We start from the raw sequence: 13,352 nt of genomic DNA on the forward strand, positions 1-13,352 counted from the left end.
TAGCTGGGAAGGCAGCAGGGGCTGAGTAGAGATGGGGTGGGGGAGCTCTGCCCACATCGCAGGGGCAGTTGATGCGGTAAGGTGGTTAAAGCGGCTGTGTATGGTGAAAGGAGGTGTTGCTTGACATCTGGGATGGGGGCAGTGCTTCACGGTTTGAATCTAGGTCAGGAGAGAACTTCTGAGGCCAGTGATGGCCAAAGATGCTGGTCGTCTGCCTTCAGGATATGGTGGGAAGCTGCGGTGTGAGCGCTTCGGTATTTACCTAAGTTACTTGATACAGTTACTTGAACAGCTGGTTCAGTTGCCCCAGCGACACTTTTTCAGAACAAGGCAGAGCCTAAGGAATCTTTGGGAGAGTTTGACTTTTTATTATTGCAGTCATGGCTTTGGTCTTTGTTGAAATGTGTGTGCATCCACATGGTTAATAAAAAATTCTATTCCTCCAATCCCAGCTCATCTTTCCCAGAGCACACAGACTGGGCTCCTTGCCTGGCTCTCCTTCAGATCCTGTGACACCCTCTTCCTCCCCTCCATGACTCGACTGTGACCAGAATATCGCGGTAGTTACGGATTCCCTGCAGAATGGACTGAGCTAGCAGTTTTCCCTTCCAGGCTGATTTATGTTCACACTGGAAAGAGCACAGATGCACTCATTAGCAAACATGAAGTCCAGAGCCTGGATGATTCTCTGGGCCTTCCAGGCAGTGGACCTCCTGCAACACGAAGGACCGTTCAAACGTGTGTGTGCTCTGACCTTGCCATAGTTACAGAATCATTCTTAAAGCTACTGGGAAATTGCTACCAAGCGATGGAATCTCACCTTTTTAGGCTTTCACACTTCTGACTTCCACACAGTAGCAGTATACAAATCGTGTTATTGTAGAAGGCATAGAATGGAATTGGATATGGTTCTTCAGTGGATTCTAAGCTACACAGATGAGCGTATTATTTATTTGCCCCTTGAATGAGTTTTCTACTTATCGCAGAATCTGGGTAGCCTTTGGGTGTTGCGGGGAGATGTGGGGATGGTTTTTCATTGCCGTGTATTTGTCTCTCTCTGTTTTACTCTAGATTTAGCAGTGCTCCCCCTCTGTAGCTCCTGGGATTCTTCTTTTTTTATGGTGGCTGCCCTTGTCCTTATATTTAGAACTGCATTCACCAGGTTTGGGAAATCTGTCCCGATCCAGGATCATGCATGTCTTGGGTGAATGTCTTTCAGCGATGCGTTACTGGACATTCTGCCCAAGTTAGAATGGTCATGTGACTTCTCCAGTTAGAGAGCTCTGTCTAGATCCTCTCATCTAGGCGTAGGGAAGCTCAGTTTTCTGTTTTTGTCTGTCTACCCCTCACTGTCCAGCCTTGCAGCCCGCTCCTTTCCTGAAGCTGTGCCAGCAGTGCAGTTCACAGGGGGAAAAAAAGGGGATGGGGATCAGGGTGGGTTGGCTGTTCATGTGTATTTTTGGCATTTCAATGTGGGGAGTTCGTACACCGGATAGTTACTCTTTTCTTTTTGTTTTGACATAATCCTAGGTGTACAGGAGAGTTGTAATAACAGAACAAAGGATTCTCGTATACTCATTAGTCAGACCTCCTCACGTTAACATCATCTCAGATTCTGTCTATATGTATGGATGTGTGTAGGTACACACACACACACACTCTATTACAGGTTTTTTCCTAAGCCACTTGAAAATTGAAACATCATCTGTAAATAGATCAGTGTATTTTTCCTGGGGAAAAAAAAAAGATGTCCTTGTATATAACCACACCATAGTTACCAAATTCAAAAATTAACATAGTTATCAAAATTAGAAAGTTAATCTATGACTATTACTGACCTCCAGACCTTATTCACATTTTGCCAATTGTCCCAATTTTTCCCTTTAAAGGAAAAAAAAATCCACATTAGGTGTGATGTTCATTTGTCATGTCTCTTTAATCTCCTTTAATCTGAAACAGTTCTTCAGTCTTTCTGTTTCATGACGCTGGCATATCTGAAGAGCATAGGACATTTTGTAGACTGTCCTCAATTTGGATTTGTCTGATGTTCCCTCATGATTAGCTTCAGGTTTTGCATTTTTTGTCAGGAATGTCAGGGAAGGGATGTTGTTCTTCTCGGTATAACCTCTCAGGAGGCACATGATGTCTATTTGTCTCATTCCTGGTGATGTTAACTTTGATCATGCGGTGAAGGTGGTATTGCCAGGTGTCTCTACTGTAAAGTTACTGTTTTTCCTCCTGTAATTAGTAAGTATCTTATGGGGAGATTCTTGGAGACTGTGGAAATATCTTGTTACAGTTCAGACTTTCATCCACCAGTTTCAGTATCCATTGATTCCTTCCTGAATGGATTATAATTATGATAGTTACCAAATGGTGATCTTCTAACTCCATGATTCCCTCTGCATTTATTAGTTGGATTTCTGTTCTAAGCAAGAACTTTCCCTAATCCTACATTTTTTTTTTACAAAGCGCACAATTAAGCACTCTTATTTTATACGTTGAGTTGTAAACCTTTACTCTCATGTAATTTTCTTGCTCAGATTGTCCCAGTTTGAGCAAGTGGGAGCCCCTGCAGCCTGCTCCTGTTTCCTTTCAGCACACTGCCTCCATTCTGAGAGCACCTTCTTACGTTTTGGCTCAGAAAGATGCTTCAGGCCCATCTTGGGCTCTTCCTTGCCCCAGCCCAAGAATTGGCTACTTCTTCAAGGAGCCCTGGTTCCATTGAGTAGAGGAAGGTTACACCAGACATTTCTTCAACAGAGACAAAAAGAAACAGAGCATGTTCAGGGGACATCTCCCCACCCCCCCACTTCAAGTATTATTTCTCCCAATACCTTAATTTTCCCTACAGTTTCATTCACCACCTATCACATCTTGGATGTGGAAGATACAGAGATGAATGAGACATGGAACAGGCGAATGGCAGAGGTAGACCAGTCAACAGATGATGATAGCAGTGCAGTAACCCCAGAATTGCAGTGTGTTTCCATCTGCAAAATGCTACTGCGGGATCACAGAGAAGGAGGTTAAAGTTGACTGAGTGACCCGATTGACAAGTGGGGCATCTTCACCCTTCACGGGACCTTCATAGACTGCCTGATGGAACCTTCTGGCCACGGCAAAATCCCTTTCTCCATTCATAGAACCGGGGAGCAGTATTTCACAAAGTCAACATTCCATTTGAGAACTTTGATAATCTTGAGAAAGACTTTCATTCGTATGAAACCGAACTCGAATTCCTATTAAGTTCCCTGCGTTACTCGTAGTTAAACCCTGAAGCTAGGTAGACCACATGTAACTAATTCCCATTGTACATAACAGGCATAGTTGAGGAGAGTTGGCTTGCCTTGCAGTGGGAGTTCTCTCTTCTCTTTCAGACGGTTCCTGGTCTGCCTTCTGACCATGCTCTGGTTTGTCAGGACCCCTCATATGAGATTCTCTTGAGTGGATTGTAACATTCTTCATGCAGAGAAAGAAAATGATGGGCCTGTGAACCCTACTGAGTTTCACCGGGTGTGGTGTAGTCCTATAGCTAGAGATCACATTTCCATCTTTGGCCGCCATGTCAGCTTTGTGCTTGCACTGAATCTGTAGTGCAGTAACACTCCCGGGTATTTTTTGCGTGAACTCTTGTTAATCAAGTCTCTTCCAGTGTCTATTGGTTTTACTGATTGCGTGAACTTAAAATACAGGGCTTCAAACTTCATCTTTCAAAATTTCATCTTGTTTGTTTGGGCCTGTCCCTCCCACTAGCTGAGATCGTATCTTTAGTCGTGACATCACCATCTGGCATAGGAGTTAGTCCTCTTAGCTCTATGTCCTTCACATAGCGTTGGGTGTGCCTGGTCTCATCCCTCAAATTGTTGATGGGAGCGAAGGGAACCGGGCACAAGACAGAATGTTGAGGCACGTCACTAGACACACTGACCTTTGAGTGGATACTTCAAGTCACAGCATCTGCCAGCTGTAGAATCAGCCAGACTTTGTTACCTGCAAGACATTTTCTGTCCTGGATACAAAGATATGATAAACTTTGCTATACCTTATTAAAATCAAAAAGTACTTTGGTGCGCCTGGGGGGCTTGGTTTCAGCTCAAGCTGATTGATTTCACAGTTCATGGGTTGGAGCCCTGCATCGGGCCCCATGCTAATAGCATCGAGTCTGTTTGGGATTCTGTCTCTATCTCTGTCTTATCCCTCCCCTGTTCTCTTTCTCTCTCTCTCAAAAATAAATAAATAAACTTAAAAAAAATCAAAAAGTACTCTCTAATGCATTTCTCAGATCTGTGAACTTAAGTGAAGCTACTTTTCAGTTTATTTTATGTGAATGTTCTTACTGAACCTACAGCTAATTGTTAATATCTCAGGACCTCCTTTTTGAAAAAAATTTTTTTTCCTCCTAGATGCTATCCAGTAACTGTTGAATCTGTTCTAAAACTATGGGGAACTTGCAATATGCAATCTCCAGCATATCTTTTTAAAATCTAGTATCATTATCCAAAATGATATACACACACATTACTTTTTCCCCTTTTCTTGCTTTATATTATTTCTAAGTGTTTTCTACCACTTAAAGTTCTATTTCTTTGTGGTCTCTCCCCCACGAGAATGTACACTGAGGCCTGTTGATCATTAATTCCCTGGCATCTGACACATACTGGGTACACAGTAAATAATGAATGAGTGAGTGAATGAATGAATGAATACATTTTTTTGTTTTATAGTCTCTGGAATCTGCCTTTTTTCCTCTTCTTTTTTAAACATTTATTTATTTTTGAGAGAGAGTGCAAGCAGGGAAGGGGCAGAGAGAAAGGGGGGAGCAGAGGATCTGAAGTGAGCTCTGTGTTGGCAGCAGTGAGCCTGATGTGGGGCTTGAACTCACGAACCGTGAGATCATGACCTGAGCCAAAGTCAGACGTTCAACCGATTGAGCCACCCAGGTGTTCCTGCCTTTTTGTCTTAAAAAAAAAAAAAAAAAAAAAAAAAAAGTCAGGATAATGAGCTGCCGGTCAGTTCCTTGTAATACCTTCCCCAATTCTCATTACCCCTTCTCCTGTGTAGAGATATCCAAGTAGCTTTCCACCCACTCCAAAAAAAAAAAGGGGCATGTGTGTGAATGGGCATAGTTGTTTTTTAAATGTTTATTTGAGAGAGTGCAAGCAGGAGAGGGGTAGAGAGAGAGACAGAGACAGAGAGAGGGAGAGGGAGAAGAGAGAGAAAGGGAGAGAATCCCAAAGCAGACTGTGCTAACAGAACCGTGAGATCATGACCTGAGCTGAAATTATGAGCCAGATGCTTAACTGACTGAGCCACCCAGGGGCCTCGAAGGGGCATGTTTTTTCACATAACAATCTTGGATTCCCATGATCTTAGAACAGTCCTCGGTTACATATAAAGATTGAATTTGAATGTCGGATATTTCTGGAGTTCTTTTTGGAAAATAGACATTAAAGAAAACTGTAGGAGAGTGGCTAAGGAGACAGACTTCACAGCCAGATGATGGATTTATCATTTGGGCTGTAGAACGTGCACAACTCGGTTTTCCCATCCTAAAGACAGGGATATAAAGAACATCCGTCTCACACAGTGGTTATGAGGGTGGCGTGGTATCTGTAGGCCTTCCCAGGATGCCTAATTCTAGAAGCGATGGCTTCTCTTAGGATGGTTTTAATTTTTAAAAGCTTTGGGAAAGAAAGGCACAGAGGAGGAAAGGAAGTCACCCATAACCTCATCCCCTAGCGATTACCATTTAAAAAGTTCTGATACAAATCTCCTGTATTTTCCATGTGCAGACCTATAGATACTTCATTCACTCAATATCCTCTGTGATCATTTTCCCACTCCTATAAGTAGTTTCTTTAAACAGTGATACTTTATATTGTCTTATGGAACTCTATGCAGTATCATTTATTTAGAGAGCCCCTTCTTTCACCCGAACATTTCCATCTTCTTTTTTTTTTTCCTGTTGAAAATGTTGTGATGAATAATACTGTATCTCCGCCGTGTATCTTGGGTTGTTTCCTAGAATTGGGGAATTGCTGAGTCAAAGGGCATGTGTGTTTTTTGAGGCTTTTGATACCTATTGCCAGATTGCCTTCAGGAAAATGGTGCTCCGTTACTGGCCTTCCAGGAGAGCAAGCAGGCTGCTCCTGGCAGATGGTGCTCCCTGACTAGCCCTCCAATAGAGCAGAGCAGGCTGCTCCTGGAGGATGGTGCTCCCTGGCTGGTCCTCTAGCAGAGCAGAGCAGGCTGCTCGTGGAGGATGGTGCTCCCTGGTTGGCCCTCCAGGAGAGCAAGCAGGCTGTTCCTGGAGGATGGTGCTCCCTGACTAGCCCTCCAATAGAGCAGGCTGCCCGTGGAGGATGGTGCTCCCTGGCTGGCCCTCCAGCGCAGCAGAGCAGGCTGCTCCTGGAGGATGGTGCTCCCTGGCTGGCCCTCCAATTGAGCAGGCTGCTTGTGGAGTATGGTGCTCCCTGGCTGGCGGTCCAGCAGAGTAAGCAGGCTGCTCATGGAGGATGGTTTTCCTGCTACTTCACTTCTCTCTGGCATGCAGCACGGATTACTCGCGGAGGCAACAGTTTCTCGCAGTCTGGATTCTCTGTTTTTCTCTTCTTCCCCTTTGTTTCTTTTCTTGGTTTTCTGCCAAACAGCCTCTTGTGAAAGGACCGCCTAATTAACCCTGTGCTAATTAACAATTTAAAATTACACAGTGTGACTGTTCATGTTTAATTCTCTGGGAGCTGGAGCAACAGCAGGAACCCCTCCCCTCCCTAACAACTATATCCTGCCCCCCGCCCAGCTTCCCAGTAACTGTTGCATTGTACCAGTCCTGTCTCCTTAAAGCAGTGTCAGAAAATTGTCCTAGCACATCTTCTTGGTTGAAAGAGGGAGATGAATGATCTTGTTAGCGGTGGGGCCCGGGGTAATAGGGAGACTTATCATTTTAAACAATCTTTGGTAAATAAAGGCTGATACAGGGGAGCTTCCCAGGTAGGTTCCAGGGGGACTGTAACTTGTGACAGGAGCAGGGGTGGGGGCTTTTGATGATGATGTTGGAACTTTCTGTACAAGACTACTTCTCACATGGCAGACTTAAACACTAAGAGAGAATGAGTGTGAGAGAACCAGATCACTCCTATATCTGCCATTGAATGTCTTACTGGAAAGATGTGCTCTTTTGAAATCTAACCGATGTCTTAAAACCATGCACAGACCATGTTGAGTACCATACTGGGAGGTCAGGAGTAGAGTGTGTCTGTGTTGGAAAGGGAATTTGGGGTCACAAGCAGCAGAAGACAAGCAGGCTGCAGGAAGGGTTGTAAGTTGGTATGCGTGAGCTGGCCCTGGCACGAGTGAAGGGTGAGGGGATGGGGTGCAGAGCTGGGGGTGGGGTGTGAGGGTCTCAACGGAGGCTGCTGGTGGGCCTGCGTGTGAGCGCGTGGGGACCTGCTGGGTTCCCAGGCTGCCCTCTGTAACTGAAGATCATTGATTTTACGGGAAACCGTGTTTACAGACAGAGTGCTGATCGACCTGCCGAGTTGACTTCTGCCTCCTTAAGTAAGAACTACCTTTTTCTTATTGACTGGCTGATAAACAGAGCGAGAGGGACAGCCGGCCGGGTGGGAGAGTTCTGGAGAGCCTGAGGTCCTTGAGCTGAAGGATTGGGCAGGTTTAAGGGATTGCTTCATCTCTACCCTCAGGTCCCTTCTCTGCACCTCCCACCCCATCCCTGCACCTCCCCAGAACCGGTGGGGGAATCTAAGACCGACCCTGCCTGGCTACCTAGCAGTCCAGGCATCAAGCATGGAAAAGATGGCAATCTGGTGAAGATGTTGTGAAGCAGAGAGTGTCTCAAGCTTTAATGCCTGGCCCCAGGGGATCATGTTAAAATGCAGATCCTGATCTGGAGCGGGGCCTGAGAGACTGCATTTCACAGGCGCCCTGGTGAAGAATGACGCTACTTGTCCCAGAAGCACACCTCACTTAGCAAGGTAGAAATGGTTCTGCCTGTTGTGGCCAGCATGCATTGAAAGGAAGCCCAGAGCCTCGATCCTGAAGTGGACCCTTCTATCCCACTGGTGTCTTAACGGGCTGTCGTCACTCTCTGTGAATGAGTGGTATTCCACGTGTCCTCTCTGATGGGGCAGGTGGCACCACCACGGGGTCATCTGTCTTTTATAGGTGGCCACAGTGTCATCCTTGCTGGACACCTTTTGCTTGGGAACAGAAAAGTTAGGCAAGTTTTTGTAGGTCCCGACTGCTTAGCTGGATGGCTTGTGGAGGAGGAGGTAAGAGAGAGCTGAACAAGAAAAGCCCACCAATTAATTGGTAAACGCTTGCAGGTTTCTCTGGCCTAGCCCAGGCTGGAGAGGAGATTGGCTTTGCTGTCGATACTCAAGTCCCTAGTGAAGCATCAAAGCTGTTCTCCTTTATCAATCGTGGCCTCCCCTTCCAGCATGTTCCTGTAACTTACCAAGCATTTATGACATTGATTTTACAATCGGGCTGTTAACCCTCCCGCCCCTTCAGCCTGCCAACCTTTTTGGCCTGAGCTGTCAATCAGATGTTGTCCAGCCAATCAGGCGCATCCTTAAGAAGAGCCACCCTGGATTCTCACCTGTATCCCAGCTAAGCCTTCTGAAGTCCCATCGCATTTGCTGTGTGGTTTGGTTTCATGTAGTTATCTCTGTTTAAAATCAATGTGCCTTTTCTAAGGCACACGGAACTTTGTTGTAATGGAATTTGAGGTTATAAGCTTGAGAGGTACCGTGTGTGTGTGTGTGTGTGTGCGTGTGTGTGTGTGTGTTGAACAAAACAGGACACGTTTTTCCAAAGCTATTTCTCCAGAGACTTCGGGTAAACCTGCCTTCCCTGTCTTTTCCCGAGGGGGAGCTGTTGGCTTACTGTGCAGTCAAGAATCAAGAAATGAAAAAGAATGGGAACATAGGGGTGGGGTGGGGAAGGAGAGAGACCAAACCCGGCCAAAACCTTCCTCCGATGTGTATGAATGAGATGTTGGGTGGAGAAGCAGCCAAATGTTCTCCAGGAAGGAGGTGTAGGGGGGAGTGTGGCCTGGGATTTGCAGCTGAACAATCGGGGCCGTCCAAGAGGCTGAGTCGACTGTAGGATCCATGCCGGGATGGAAGAAATGCCCCTGTGATGATGTGGCCACAGGAGCAGAGCGATGGCGGGGGATCTGATGCCTCCCTCCCCAGGGATGCGAAGTCTCAGAGGGCAAATTCAGCTCTGTGGCACTCCAGTCGGAAGCGGAAAAGCCCCGGGGCTGAAGGACAGCTGCTTGAGCAGCTACTAATAACTACGAGGCAGGTGTGGAATGGGGGCCGGTGGAGCCCAGCTGCCGTCTCGGCTTGCCGCTAGGATCCCTGACAGCAGAAACCACCACACCAGTGGTGACCGGGCTCCATCCAGACAGGGCAAGATCAACGCTGCCGGAGGGGCAGCCGGCCAGTTGAGAGTCTTCCCAGATACGTCAAGCTCAGATTTTGCACCATCACGTTTTTAGTCTGAAGCCAGCTCACTCACAAGCAGGCGTGCTCAGTGGGTTCAGGGGGGCGGGGTTGGAGATGGGATTTTGGAGATCTGCCATCTGCTTCACAGTGTCGGGGCGGCATTGGGCCTGTTTGTAGATTCAGCTCCTCAGTGTTACTGTTTGTACAATGGGATGATGCTTCCCAGACCCACAGAGGATGAAAGCAGGCATAGGCCCTGTCGAGGGCCTGCAGAGCGTGTCTGGGCCCTGCAGGCTTGCTCTCTGAGCCCTGCAGCCCTCCATCACTTTCCTTTGAACTTCTCAAACTAGACGTTTGGCCAGTAAGAGCAACAGCAGCAGCTTCACCTCTAAATCAGCTAGCGTATCCTCTTGCAGGTTTACTAGCCTTTCTCTGGGGGTGCAAAACCTTTCTCCTCTCGTCCATCCTTCCCTGTTGGTGTCCCCTTGCCCCACAGACAGCGTGGGCAGCCGGCAGTGACTTTGAGCTGGCCATCTCTATTCGGTAGGGCCGCCATTCTGCATCCTTGGTGGGGCCTGGCGAGATAATGTGGCCCTCTTCCTCTGCTGTGGCTCGAGGCCCAGCCCCGACTCTCACACTGTGCTCGCAAAGAACAGAAATTCGAACCGGTCTCCAGGGGGAGAGGAGGCTACAGTCCGAAGACAAGGAGGGAGTCTCCTGTCTGCCCCCCCCCCCTCGTCCCCCTGCTCCCCCCTCATGCCACGGACCCTGGCCGTCATGCCTCGGGCTCTCACCCGCCCTCTGCGCGTTCATTGGACGACGTGGGGGAGATGGCCGGGGTCCCTGCTGCCCTGGCGGTCTCTGTTGTGGGTGTGGACAGAAGCCTGTTAGAGTGCTCTGTGCGGGACCTAGCCTCGGCCCTCCTAACCTCTTTCCTTTCTCTCTCTCTTCCCCCTCTCTCCCTCCTCTCCCCCCCTTGCCTCCGCTCTTCAGGTCCGATCCGTACTGGGTGCAATGAAAGCTCTACGCAGGCCTTACCATGGAAGGCTGTGACTCGCCCGTCGTCTCGGGGAAGGACAATGGGTGCGGTATCCCTCAGCACCAGCAATGGACTGAACTCAACAGCACCCACCTCCCCGACAAACCCAGTAGCATGGAGCAGTCCACAAGCGAGAACCACGGGCCCCTGGACAGCCTGAGGGCCCCCTTCAATGAGCGCCTCGCGGAGAGCTCCGCCTCGGCCGGCCCCACCGCCGAGCCCGCCGGCAAGGAGGTCAGCTGCAACGGGTGCTCGGCCTCCTTCGCCAGCCTGCAGACCTACATGGAGCACCACTGTCCCAGCGCGCGCCCCCCGCTGCCCCTGAGGGAGGAGAGCGGGAGCGACACCAGTGAGGAGGGGGACGAGGAGAGTGATGTGGAGAACCTGGCTGGGGAGATAGTCTACCAGCCCGACGGCTCGGCCTACATTGTCGAGAGCCTGAGCCAGCTGACCCAAAGCGGGGGCGCCTGTGGCAGCGGCAGTGGGCCCCCCCCCTCGCTCTTCCTGAACTCTCTCCCCGGGGCGGGGGGCAAACAAGGGGACCCTTCTTGTGCTGCACCAGTCTACCCACAGATCATCAACACTTTCCACATAGCCTCATCCTTCGGGAAATGGTTTGAGGGCCCAGACCAGGCTTTCCCGAATACCTCAGCCCTGACGGGGCTCAGCCCCGTCCTGCACAGCTTCCGCGTGTTTGACGTGCGACACAAAAGCAACAAGGATTACCTGAACAGCGACGGCTCCGCCAAAAGCTCCTGCGTATCCAAAGATGTTCCCAACAACGTGGACCTGTCCAAATTCGATGGCTTTGTGCTCTACGGCAAGAGGAAGCCCATCTTGATGTGCTTCCTGTGCAAACTCTCCTTCGGGTACGTCCGTTCGTTTGTGACCCACGCGGTGCACGACCATCGAATGACCCTGAGTGAAGACGAGCGGAAAATTCTTAGCAATAAGAACATCTCCGCTATCATCCAAGGGATTGGCAAAGACAAGGAACCCCTTGTGAGTTTTTTGGAACCAAAAAACAAAAACTTTCAACACCCTTTAGTTTCTACGGCTAACCTCATAGGCCCCGGACACAGTTTTTATGGGAAATTTAGTGGCATTCGGATGGAAGGGGAGGAGGCTCTCCCAGCCGGCTCTGCTGCCGGCCCCGAGCAGCCCCAGGCTGGTATCTTGACCCCCAGCACCCTCTTGAACCTTGGCGGGCTCACCAGCTCGGTCCTGAAGACCCCCATTACCTCAGTCCCCCTGGGGCCTCTGGCCTCCAGTCCTACCAAATCCTCAGAGGGCAAGGACTCTGGGGCAGCAGAAGGAGAGAAGCAAGAAGTAGGCGATCCGGATTGTTTCTCCGAGAAAGCAGAGCCAGCCGAGGAGGAGGCAGAGGAGGAAGAGGAGGAAGAAGAGGCAGAGGAGGAGGAGGAAGAAGAAGAGGAGGAAGAAGAGGAGGAGGAAGACGAGGGTTGCAAAGGACTCTTTCCAAGCGAGTTGGACGACGAACTGGAGGACAGGCCCCACGAGGAGGCTGGGGCCGTGGCAGGTAGCAGCAGCAAAAAGGACCTTGCTCTCTCAAACCAAAGCATTTCTAACTCCCCCTTAATGCCTAATGTGCTCCAGACCCTGTCGAGGGGCACAGCTTCTACTAGTTCTAATTCTGCTTCTTCCTTTGTTGTCTTTGATGGTGCGAACAGGAGGAATCGTTTAAGCTTTAACAGTGAGGGCGTCAGGGCCAATGTGGCAGAGGGCGGCAGGAGGCTGGACTTTGCTGACGAAAGTGCCAATAAAGACAATGCCACAGCACCAGAACCAAATGAAAGCACAGAGGGCGACGATGGGGGCTTTGTCCCCCATCACCAGCACGCTGGCTCCCTCTGCGAGCTTGGGGTTGGGGAATGCCCCTCGGGGAGCGGCGTGGAGTGCCCCAAATGCGACACGGTCCTGGGCTCCTCCCGCTCGCTGGGCGGCCACATGACCATGATGCATTCTCGTAACTCATGTAAGACACTTAAGTGCCCCAAGTGCAACTGGCACTACAAGTACCAGCAGACACTGGAGGCTCACATGAAGGAGAAGCACCCGGAACCGGGGGGCTCCTGTGTCTACTGCAAAAGCGGGCAGCCCCACCCTCGGTTGGCACGAGGTGAGAGCTACACGTGTGGTTACAAGCCTTTCCGCTGTGAGGTGTGTAACTACTCCACAACTACCAAAGGCAACCTCAGTATTCATATGCAGTCCGACAAGCATCTCAACAACATGCAGAACCTGCAGAACGGAGGGGGGGAGCAGGTGTTCAGCCACTCGGCCGGGGCGGCGGCAGCGGCGGCGGCGGCCGCGGCCGCAGCGGCCAACATTGGCAGCTCCTGTGGGGCCCCCTCGCCCACCAAACCAAAAACCAAACCCACCTGGCGGTGCGAGGTGTGCGATTACGAGACCAACGTGGCCAGGAACCTGCGCATCCACATGACCAGCGAGAAGCACATGCATAACATGATGCTGCTGCAGCAGAACATGTCCCAGATTCAACACAACCGCCACCTGGGCCTCGGCAGCCTGCCCTCGCCCGCCGAGGCCGAGCTTTACCAGTACTACCTGGCCCAGAACATGAACCTGCCCAACCTGAAGATGGACAACACTGCCTCGGACGCCCAGTTCATGATGAGTGGATTCCAGCTGGATCCCGCCGGGCCCATGGCCGCCATGACGCCTGCTCTAGGTGAGGCTGACTCCGTGTTTGTTTGTTCTGGTGACTTGAGTTTAACTGGGGAGAACCGAGAATAGACTGAGGTCCTGTGGATTCGGCTGATGCTGATTTTCTCCAGAGTGGTGTTGTATACACTCGA

At 49.9% G+C, this 13,352-nt stretch overlaps 1 protein-coding gene across 2 annotated transcripts in view; it reads left to right on the plus strand.

Moving 5' to 3' along the window:
• Positions 1-13,352, plus strand: part of ZFHX3 (zinc finger homeobox 3) — a 235,300-nt gene that overhangs the window by 67,099 nt on the left and 154,849 nt on the right. The window contains exon 2 of one of the 2 annotated variants that reach the window (XM_047078686.1): positions 10,467-13,225. The exons of the other annotated variant lie outside the window; for it this stretch is intronic. Coding sequence (XP_046934642.1) covers positions 10,513-13,225 — 2,713 coding nt within the window. The 5' untranslated portion in view covers positions 10,467-10,512. The remainder of the gene's footprint in view (positions 1-10,466; positions 13,226-13,352) is intronic. 2 annotated transcript variants of the gene reach the window in all.

This window comes from Lynx rufus, unplaced genomic scaffold (genome assembly GCF_022079265.1).
Source record: "Lynx rufus isolate CCGP_SWC_20201006 ecotype Redwood Valley unplaced genomic scaffold, mLynRuf1.p SCAF_16, whole genome shotgun sequence".
Classification (NCBI taxonomy): Eukaryota; Metazoa; Chordata; class Mammalia; order Carnivora; family Felidae; genus Lynx; species Lynx rufus.